The 11,286-nt window shown below is 39.5% G+C and overlaps 1 protein-coding gene across 2 annotated transcripts; it reads right to left on the bottom strand.

Moving 5' to 3' along the window:
• Nucleotides 1–601: 601 nt before the first annotated feature.
• Nucleotides 602–10,628, bottom strand: LOC147635994 (aquaporin NIP6-1-like). 2 transcript variants are annotated; one of them, XM_086801067.1, is made up of 5 exons: nucleotides 10,201–10,628; nucleotides 9,879–10,103; nucleotides 8,509–8,697; nucleotides 8,308–8,369; nucleotides 602–850 (listed from the first exon to the last, which is right to left on the bottom strand). In XM_086801067.1, the coding sequence occupies exons 1-5, from the start codon at nucleotides 10,444–10,446 to the stop codon at nucleotides 619–621; spliced, it is 954 nt and encodes a 317-aa protein (XP_086657193.1). In that variant the 5' UTR covers nucleotides 10,447–10,628; the 3' UTR covers nucleotides 602–618. The 2 variants fall into 2 exon arrangements, with proteins under 2 accessions (XP_086657193.1, XP_086657195.1); XM_086801069.1 differs by lacking the exon at nucleotides 8,509–8,697 and having other exon boundaries at nucleotides 10,201–10,626.
• Nucleotides 10,629–11,286: the final 658 nt, after the last annotated feature.

Raw genomic sequence — 11,286 nt, 5'->3', positions numbered from 1 at the left:
ACTCCTATGTCATTTTGTAAGTCAAGTTTATTTTTATGTCACAAACAACAACAACTTATAAATCTACGAAGGTCACACGTGTTCTTAATCTTGAAAAAAAAAGAAAAATTCATGTAATTTTTGAATTTATACATGGAATTCTAGATGTGTTTTCAAAAAACTATGTTTTAAAGCCATTTTTGAGATTTCACACATTTTGGGAGGGAATCTTTTTAGGTAACCCTCGTCAGTTACCTATTTTGCTTACAACAGTGTTAATACCGAATGTAGACAAAATAAAGGATTATATATTTCACTAAAAAAATCAAGATATCTTTAAATAAGCATATTGTTATTTGCATAGACTTATGGAAAGATTTCTTTAGTAAGTAAGTTTAGATTACATGAACATAGAAGTAGAACTACACTGTAATGAATAAGAAACTTGGAAGTTAGAGGTGAAGGAATGAAAATAAAAACACACAAAATAATAGAAATCAATGGAAGTTAGAGGTGAACTTGGAAGTAGTTTAAAAGATAGAAGTGAATGAATGAAAATAACAACACATGAAACAATAGTAAATCAATCATCAATTACATACATCATCAATAAATGTCCTAGCTATTATTTTAAAGAAATTACATAATTCTAGGGTTCCATGGTGTTGTAAACAATCGAAAGCTTGAGACTTTAGGTGTTTCTCCTTCATTGGGGGTCTCTTTATAGACCTTGATGAGGCTATAAGATCCTGCTCCCATGATTGCTCCGGTCGTGGGACCAATGATATATAACCATAGGTATTGGAAGTTGTTTGCAACAACTGCAGGACCTAAACTTCTGACCGGATTCATAGAAGCTCCTGAAATGCCCCTGTAATAACATGAATCAAATTTAGTTCTAGTTCAAGATTTGTGCCTCGTATTTTCTTTTATTTTTTAATATTTTAATGGGATACTATATTTGAAGTTCTCCATCATTATTAGTTGGAAGTCTTGTCTCCTTCATTTGTTAGTATGCACTATTACTTGTTTATAATTAACCTTAGTAAATACTACCTCATTCTTGATTATAAACATCAAAAAAGATTTCTTTCAAGAATTTTTTTTGTTTATTTTTTAATATTTTAATGGGATACTATATTTGAAGTTCTCCATCATTATTAGTTGGAAGTCTTGTCTCCTTCATTTGTTAGTATATGCACTATTACTTGTTTATAATTAACCTTAGTAAATACTACCTCATTCTTGATTATAAACATAAAAAAAGATTTCTTTCAAGAAATTTCTTTTGTTTAAAAATGATGGAAAAGTAGATCTTGTAGATATAAAGAAGCTAAGGTAAGCCGACGAGAAGCCGACTAGCAAAAATATTGATTGAGTGATGAGTGATTGATTGAGTGAATGAGTGAGAGTGATTGATTAAGTGAATGTGAGTGACAAGTGATTGATTGAGTGATGAGTGAACATGAGTGACGAGTGAATGTGAATGTGAGTTACGAGTGATTAATTGAGTGACAAGTGATTAGTTGTTTCATATTGTGTGCATGGGATCTAGGTAGCTCACTCTATAACCTTTATTTGGAGCAACCATGTTCAAGTACTTGAGACATTTGGAATCCCGATTTGGATACCAAAAATAAAAACTTTTAGTGATCCTTAACTAATAACATTATTTGGAAGATTCTACTGACGATAGATAGGCGTAGATAGGTTGCCTGTACACTAGAGTTACTATGGAGGTATTTATTTTTTATGTAGCTAAAGAGGTCAATTAAAAAAGTCATATAAATGTGAAAAGCTAGAATGAACTTAAAGCCTCACCCATTTCCCATCCTCCACTACTCATCTCTTACATGAGACCTAGATGCACTCTTTTAATTAATGTCATGCTACTCAATGAGGCACACTTAGAAAATAATATGGGCTAAATCAACCCAATTTTAGGGGGCTCTTGAAAGCTACTGGGCTATTTTAGCCTGGAAAATTTAGATTTATAGAAAAACATCCAGAAAATACTGGTTTTGATGGGTTATGGATATAGACTCTCTAATATTAATCCATATGGCAACACATAAGATGGAATATGTGAAATATTCACCCAATGTTTCTCTACTTTCAAGCTCATATAAAAATCACATATGTTTTCACAATCCACTTTACTAGATAGAAAAAACACAGTATCAATGATTGTCACCATTCATTTACTCTTCCTCTTAAATTTAAACTTGCTCCTTAAAGTGAGTATTGATTCAAGAAGTGTTTGAAGTAATATTATAAGCTCCTATGTAGTGTAAATCTTAATAAATATATTACTATATTGCATACAAATATAGCGTCACACATATGCACACATACACACATATACACACAAAGGAGTTTCCATGGACATAAAATTTTTCTTCCATTTAAAATTATGTCGAGGGGGTGTGATGTATGTTTATCTTCCTCATCTAGTATGGTTTGGGGCTGCCACCTTTTGATGTAGAAGTAGCCCCTTGCTTTACTGTAGAAGCATGCCACACACACACACCCATTCCCAAAATCTACATTATATGGACAATAAAAACATAAGACCACGTATTCTACTTTCTCTTGTCTAAAAATATTTTCGTGCATGCTTTAAAAACATGGAGTAATTTTTAGGTGATGTTAGAAATTATTTTAAAGTGGCACAATACATGGGTATATTGGCATATATTTTGAAGAGGCACAATATAAACATAAGCCTTTACTTATTCTACTTTCTCTTGTCTAAAAAGATTTTGGTGCATGCTTTCACAATATATATAGGTAATTTATAGGTGGAGGTTAATAATTATTTTAAAGTGGCACAATATATGGGGAGATTGGAATTTGTTTTGAAGAGGCATAATTAGTTTTCAATCTTATTAGTAGGGAGATTGGAATTTGTTTTGAAGAGGCATAATTAGTTTTTAATCTTATTAGGGAGATTTGATTTAATCAAGGTGTCACCTCCTTGTCTTTGCAACTTTAGCCATCTCTCCTCAACCTTCTCTCTTATCTCGGAAACAAACCCAAACTTCCCCCACACCCCCCCACCATGACACACACACACACACACACACACGTGTGTGTGCACATGCACGTGATGCACACGCACACACACACGCGTAGGCGCACACATATGCACACGCGCACACACACGCACACGCGTGCGTGTGCACACACACACACACACACACACACACTTCCTTTCTCCTCACATATCTTGCTTAAAACTCACTGTAGTCTGCTCTTAGGCCACATAACCTACACCCAAGACAAATAGATACCATCTTTGTGCCACATAACCTACACCCAAGACAAATAGATACCATCTTTGTGCCATGATGAACCATGAGTGCCCTCCCCCAAACAACTTATTGTGTAACATTCAATAAGCTCCAATGCCCTACAATTGTAATATCTCATCACTCACATAATAGAACAAGAGACTAATCATAATCTATTCTATGTGCACATGAAGCTCTCAATTTTTAAAATGGATTCAAGAATTGGTTTTTCATTATGCAAGAGAGAGAGAGAGAGAGAGAGAGAGAGAGAGAGAGAGAGAGAGAGAGAGAGAGAGAGAGAGAGAGAGAGAGACCAGGTTTGTAATAGAGGTGGAGAAGGAAAGATTTAATTCTAAATAAAGGCATAACGTTGAATGGTGTTTTTATAGGCATATTCATGTACATTTTCTTTTATGGGTGAAAACAAGAGGAGGTGGAAGGGGGTGTCTCTTATTCAAGAGTGATTATGTTCAAAGATTCATATCTATCCCCTTGTACCCTCATTGGGCCTTCCCTTTTCATAAGAAACCCTCCCATTTTCAGCCTCTATCCTACCAACTTTATCATGAACCAAGCTCTTAGCAGCATAGTAGAGTTGGTCAATGAGAAAAATGTCTCCTTTATGTTATGGGCTAATGAACATGGCAAGACAATTTGTTTGAGTCAAACTTTGTCAATGCCTTCTCTCTTATCTTTGAAACAAAACCAATCTTCCAACACAAAGCACACCCCCTCCCAAACCACAACACACACACACACACACACACACACACACACACACACACAAATCCTTCCTTCCCCCCTCACATAGCTTGCTTAAAACTAACCTTAGTCTACTTAGGCCACATAACCCACACCCAAGACAAATTAATACCATCTTTGTGCCATGATGCACCATGAGTGACCTCCCCCAACCAATTGAAAAGATGGTTGGGGGAGAAGATAGCTTGAGCTCTTGCAAGTACACACACACTCACGAAACCCTAAAAGAGAACACACAAGGTGAGAGGCTGAAAATCTTCTTCTTCTTCTTCACAACACTCAACACACCATATACAAGGATAAGAGTACACACAATATGAAAGGTACTCAACCAAATACATACTAGGGTTCTCTATAGTGTGAACCCAACTAAATGAGCTGGCGCTAGAGTTCTCTATAGTGTGAACCCAACTAAATGAGCTGGCGCTATAACTATGCCAGTCTCTAGAATGGCTATCACACAGCCTGTCATCCCACTGGCTGCATATCACCCATGATCTCACCAACCATGCCAGTGGTGTAAGTGAGGGGCCTATCCCCCAGGCGGGTCATCAGTGTCCACCGCCTCACCAGATGAGCTCGATATCTCAACACTCCCCCCCTCAAGCTCAACTCCATCTCATGTACAACAAGCGAAGCCCTGAATATGTGGAGCTTCTCTGTACCCAATGCTTTGGTGAAGATGTCAGCGACCTGATCCTGTGTGCTGACATAAACAAGGTCAACATCTCCTGCCAAAACCTTCTCTCTGACAAAATGGTAGTGGACCTCTATATGCTTCGTGCGAGCATAAAAAACTGGGTTCCTGGCCAACTGTATACTGCTAATGTTGTCACAGAAAATGATAACTTGCCTATCCACTGATAGAACCAAATCTGCAAGTAGCTTTTTCAACCAAGCTACCTCACATGCTGCCATAGTAGCACCTATGTACTCGGTTGGCCTCTGTACTGGATAGAGAAACCGTAGGCTGCTTCTTGCTACTCCAAGTCACAATAGCACTCCCCAAATAAAACATGAATCCACGTTCTCCTATCTGAGATACTACCAGCCCAATCAGCATCTGTGTACCCATGTACACATATCTCTGTCCCAGTTTCATAAAATAGTCCACAATGCAAAGTAGACCTCACATACCTCAGTATGCGTCTCAATGCATCCAAATGCGACTTCCGAGGAACCTGCATAAACTGACTCACCAACCCAACAGCATAGCTCAAATCTGGCCTGGTGATCGTCATGTAGATCAAGCTTCCTACTATGCACCTATACATAGTAGGATCCTCCAAAATCTCTCTTGAATCTGCACTCAACTTGCCATTCTGATCCAATGGCACTGAGATAGGCTTACAGCCTGTCATACCATACTTGGACAACATGTCCAAGCCATACTGTCTCTGCAGTAATCCAACACAATGTGGTGACCTAATCACCTCAATACCCAAGAAATATCTGAGCTCCCCCAGATCCTTCATCTCAAACTTCTGTCTAAGCAAGATCTTTACATCAAAGATCTCTGCATCATGGTCCCCCGTAATGATCAGGTCATCTACATAGATGACAACAAGCACAACCCCTCTATCTCACTGTGTCTCACATACAGCGAGAAATCTGCATTGGCTACATGAAAGCCAATAGTGACAAGATATTTAGAAATCTTGTCAGACCATGATCTTGGTGCTTGTTTTAAGCCATACAAGGCTTTCTTCAACTTGCAAACATGCTCGGGGTGACTCACATCCTCTCTTAACCAGGTGGCTGCAACATATACACCTCTTCTTGCAAATCCCCATGCAAGAATGCATTCTTTACATCCATTTGATGTAAAGACCATTGCTTTGACGCAGCCACTGCTATCACAACTCTCATTGTTGCCATCTTGGCAACTGGGCTGAAAGTTTCCTCATAATCAATGCCATATGTCTGCGCATATCCTTTGGCTACCAATCTAGCCTTGTACCTGCTTATGCTTCCATCACTGTTACGTTTTACTTTGTATACCCACTTGCATCCAATGGCTTTGCATCCAATGGCTTTCTTGCCTTCAAGCAATTGCACTAAATCCCAAGTCTCATTTCCATATAGTGCATCCATCTCCTCATCCATAGCTTTCTCCCAACACACATTTCCAACAGCCTCATCAATGCATGTGGGCTCTACAACCTGTACAACTTTTGCCATGTATGCATAGTGATGTGCCACATAACCATCATAGGTAAACCTCTGCACAGGATTCTTCACTCTCCCAGAACTTCGTAGCTTTGCATTCATGGCTTCCATAGCCTTCTTTACACTAGGTGTTCTCATAGTACCTGGTATTCCAAGATCCTCATCAAGGCTCATCTCTAAGCCACTAGACTCTCCATCAACATGAGAACGCCCTGCAAAAATGTCAGGCATACTAAGGGGCTCCATCACTTTCTCTTTGCCTTTATGTGATGTACTAATCACATTTGCAGGACTGGTATTATGACGCAGCCTGCCACTCCATGGTCTATCAACTGAACCACTAGATGAGGACTCTCCTGGTCCACTCAAAGATTGTGATTGCTCTGACTTGCATTCTGTGCAACCACATTTCCACTCACATCAGCCCCAACAGCTTCTTTTCCAGTAGCATACCAGCTGCGCATCTCATAAAAAACAACATCCCTCCTTACCCTCAACTCACGTGTAGCAGGGTTATAACACCTCTATCCCTTTTGCTCAAGGGAATACCCAATAAACACAGATTTTTCAGCTTTTGGATCCAGCTTAGTTCTCAGCTCATCTGGCACATGCACATATGCAATGCATCCAAAGACTTTCACATGAGACAAATCAGGTTTTCTGCCAGCAAAACCTCTCCTCTGGAGTTACATCATGTATGGCTGCAGTTGGAGTCCTGTTCATGATGTAAACTGCTGTAGAAATAGCCTCAGCCCAATAGCTATGTGGCATATTCTTCTCTCCCATCAAAGCTCGTGTAATCTCAGCAATGTGTCTATTTTTTCACTCAGCAACTCCATTTTGTTGCGGAGTGTATCTGCATGTAAACTGTCTCCAAATACCATTCTTTTTCAAAAATTTAGAGAACTCATTGGAGAAGTACTCTCCCCCTCCATCTGACCTTAGGCACTTTACATATTTCCCTGTTTGCTTTTCAACCATAACTCTGAAATTCTAAAAATGAGTGAACACCTCACCCTTCTCCTTCATGAAGTATACCCACACTTTCCTTGTGTGGTCAAAAATAAATGTCACATAATACTTGCAGTCTCCCATAGACATGGTCTTCGTAGGACTCCATACATCTGAATGCACAACATCTAGTGCATTTCTCCTCACATTTCTATCATGTGAAAATACATGCTTTGTTTGCTTTTTCCAAATTGGCATGCTTCACATAAAATGCATCTCTTCTGGGGAAAAGTCATAGATATGCATCTCTCTCTCTCTCTCTCTCTCTCTCTCTCTCTCAAACCTTAGTTATGAAAAGTCTAAGGTTAACCTTATTTTGATTAACTAGCCAATGACAATCTAAGCTAATTAATGTACAACAATATATAGGCTTTGAATATGCTCCATTGGAAACTATGTGAGTATTTTGAACTATGAAGCAAGCCCACCTTTATAGGGATCGATAAAAAGTTAGTAGCTAAGAGGAGGGGGCATGGGTGTAAGGGAAGCTTGATGGCATAGAAGTGAAGCCTTAGTTTGAAAAGTCTAAGGTCAACTTTATGATAATTAACTAGCCAATAAGTCAATATTAGGTAATTTGGAAAAAATCTCACATTTTGGGAATCAATTACTCCATATAGTTTTGGATATATCTTAAACATACTAACTCCAAATTTGTCGAAGATCATAGATTTAGATTCTACTCTTCAAGATCTTTCCAATGATATGTCACATGAGGGGATTTTGACAAACTTTTGGACAAGTCCACCATGCTCCCATTTTTCAAATGGGAATGGGATTTTTCCCAAATTATCTAATATGGTGTTCAATGACAATCTGAGCTAATTAATGTAACATTATATAGGTTGTGAATATGCCCCATTTGAAAGGTCATGAGTTTTTTTTAATAAAAATTTGGCTTAGCTAGAAATTTAAAAGTACATTGCTTGCATACAGTAGATGCCATCTTCCACCTTTGTAGGAACCAATAAAAAGGTAATAATATTTACCAAAAGGATCTCAAAATGAGGGGCGACAAACAAGGTTTTAAGCATTACCTTTGAAACCATTCAAGACTAAAAACTAAAGCACGCAAGAAAGCATGACATGTTACCTGGCTACAAGGCTGTTGAGAATAACAGTGACGCCCACAGCTATGCTGGCAAGTTCACCAACCTGCATTTGACTTGATTTATCCTTGCAACACAAACTCAAGTACATATTTGATGCTAAATATAGTAGCAAGATCTTAGTTAAAATAATGTTAATTAGAGTAATTAATAAACAAGAAGCTGGTGATGAAGGTGGCACTTACTGCACGAGTATCTGTAGAAACTGCAACTACGACAAACATGAGGATGAAGGTCAAAATGAACTCTGCTAAGAGAGACTGCCACATAGATCCAGAGGGCAATGTGAGGCCTCCTTGCTGTTGAAAGAGAGCTTGCAAGACAAATGAGGAGCTTATAGACCCAGCAACCTGAACTCCTATATAGAGTGGAACCTGAGAAATATAATTTATCTTCAGATAGAGTGAAATCTAGATACAATGCTAACCCTAATGATGAGGGGCAAACAAGGAAGTCACCACATGAATCTAAAAAGCCTTAGTGATTTTGTTAAAGCCTTAGTAATTTTAGTCACCACAGCAGAGGAGAGGGCGATGGTCGAAAATCATAGAATTGAACGAGGCTTTGTTAGCACTGTGTGGTGACTAGCAGATACCGAGTTCGAATCCCGACCATTAAGAGGCGTCGGCGCTCGTGGCAATCGATAGCCTAGTTTTGTAAGAGATAAAAACTCCCATGACAAAACAAGGCACTAAAATTATCAAAGCCTGTTGGTTGAGGGAACATCTAGGGGCTTGTTCACCCCACTTGGCGAGTGGGAGTTCACACCGGGAAAAAAGAAAGCTTCATATGCTTTCCGATGGCAAATGTAACACCACCAGAAGTTCAGTCAGCCAGATATACCACCGTTGGAGTTGATGAAGGCCCGCCATCATGTTCACGAGTCTTGCAGTTTTTCGCGACCGTCAACCAATGGCTTCTTCCTGTTTTGGTACAATAAATAATTTTAATTTAAAATTTCTGTCTTTTTCTCTTTTTGCTCGTTTTTTCAGGTGAGAACCAAAATCCCAGTAGTGGTAGCTCCTAGATAGGGTGGGTTTATTGTATGTGAGTGATGTACGTTCGGACTCCCGAGCCCTTTTTGAGGAGTTGTCCTTATTTTGATTGGTTGAAAAAAATGCTTTCATCGAGCACTATTCCCGAGGTAAGAGAGCACACTGTGAAAAAATGAGCATGTGTGCATCCAAAGATTGCACACCCACTACAACCATGTGTTTAAACACTTGACCTCATGCGTCTCAACCCCTTCCTAGTCGCACGTTCTACCAACCCATCTACCGTTGGTCGTATATACCCTCGTGTTGTATTCTACCGAGGTTAATACCTCTCTCTCTCTCTTTAGATGACACACGTGCCCATGTGTGGTTTAATTTTACTTATTTGAATATTTTGGGGGCTTCTGTGCAGAAAAGTGGCTGAAGCAGACCTAGAGAAGACTTATAAAGAACGTTCAAAAGAGGGAAAATGGACATAAATTATCGCATCATGAATCAAGTGTAGAGGGGTGCTTTAAGCGTTAATTAATTAATGAGACAAGGCAGGATGGCATAAGCACCTGAAGCCATTGGAAGTGCTTGAACGTTGCGAAGGCAATGGTGACTGCAGGGTTCACATGGGCGCCCGAGATGTGTCCGGTGGCGAGGATAACGGCCATAACGACCAAGCCGGCGGCCACGCTCACCCCTACGTAGGTTACCTGCCCGTTGGACTTCTCGTTCATCATGCTTGCACCAGCGGCCCCAAATACGAGTATGAATGTGCCAATGAACTCCGAGGCGAGCTACATCAACAACAGAAAAGCCCCCACAGATTAAACATTCTGCAGCTTTTTTCCCCTGCAATGGGGTGGCCATAATCCTGCATGTGTTTGTTTTTACCTTCTTTAGAAGCTCCCTAGGCTTCACTGGCTGCCAACTAGCGCTGGACACAGTATCACTTGATGGTGTATTGCCGCTAGTGTTGGACAGAATTGAGGCAGCGTTGCTAATCATGAGCCTTTGCCCTCCTGAAGCAGCTTGCCCCCCCTCCATAGCTGTGAGAGAGAGAGAGAGAGAGAGAGAGAGAGAGGGCTTCAAGAGCCCCCCCGAGCTCTCCTTTGTAGGATGGTGGTGTATCCGTTTCATTGACCTGTTGCTAGGATTAGGGCCTAATTACGATTAATTCCCATCTCATTTAACACCACCCCATGATGGCCAATTTTGCCATAAATGGTTGGGATCATGTTACCTGCATCAACGCACCAGCATTGCAAACCACCATTGAATAAATCCCACCAAGGAAAGCGAAAGCAAATCTTTTTTAAGCAAGCTCTCTCTCTCTCTCTCTCTCTCTCTCTCTCTCCACCATCAAATGACACAAGTTCTCATGGAAAGTTCTAGAAGACACACTAATCTCAACTCTCCAATTGTAAAATCCACCATTCTCTTGAGGTAAAACTAAGCTTAATCCTCCATATTCCACTAATTAATCCTCCATATTCAAGTGATTAATACATCTTCTCTCTCTCTCTCTCTCTCTCTCTCTCTCTCTCTCTCTCTCTCTCTCTCTCTCTCTCTCTCTCTCTTCATCTATTCATTTTCCCAGCTTGTACTTAGTGACATGCCCCTCTTCTTTCAAAATGTCATTTTGGAACAATGAACTTGCTAGGCTTGATTTGACATGACCCCATTAACAATGATGGGATAAAAAATATACTAAGAATATTTTTAGCCCCGTTCTCGGTCATTGTTGACTTTACAAGCTTCAAAAATAATAAAATCACTATCGTGTTCATGAATGGGCTTGAGAATTCCATGCCAATACATGTTTTTTTACAATATATTGTATCGTTTTTCACCCCATTAACAATGATGGGGTAAAAAATATACTAAGAATATTTTTAGCCCCATTCTCGGTCATTGTTGACTTTACAAGCTTCAAAAATAATAAAATCACTATCGTGTTCATGAATGGGCTTGAGAATT

Source organism: Cibotium barometz, chromosome 8 (genome assembly GCF_041138505.1).
Source record: "Cibotium barometz isolate CiBa-2024 chromosome 8, ASM4113850v1, whole genome shotgun sequence".
NCBI lineage: Eukaryota > Viridiplantae > Streptophyta > Polypodiopsida > Cyatheales > Cibotiaceae > Cibotium > Cibotium barometz.
Note: the sequence above shows the minus strand (reverse complement) of the source record. Positions and strands in the feature narration are given on the sequence as shown.

Excerpts from the sequence above, each read along its gene's own strand:
- LOC147635994 (XM_086801067.1), bottom strand. The coding sequence starts at position 10,446 with ATGAAACGGATACACCACCATCCTACAAAGGAGAGCTCGGGGGGGCTC. Across the intron at positions 10,104-10,200 it reads CTAGGGAGCTTCTAAAGAAG|CTCGCCTCGGAGTTCATTGG; the intron begins GTAAAAACAAAC and ends TTGTTGATGTAG. Across the intron at positions 8,698-9,878 it reads AGCACTTCCAATGGCTTCAG|GTTCCACTCTATATAGGAGT; the intron begins GTGCTTATGCCA and ends TATATTTCTCAG.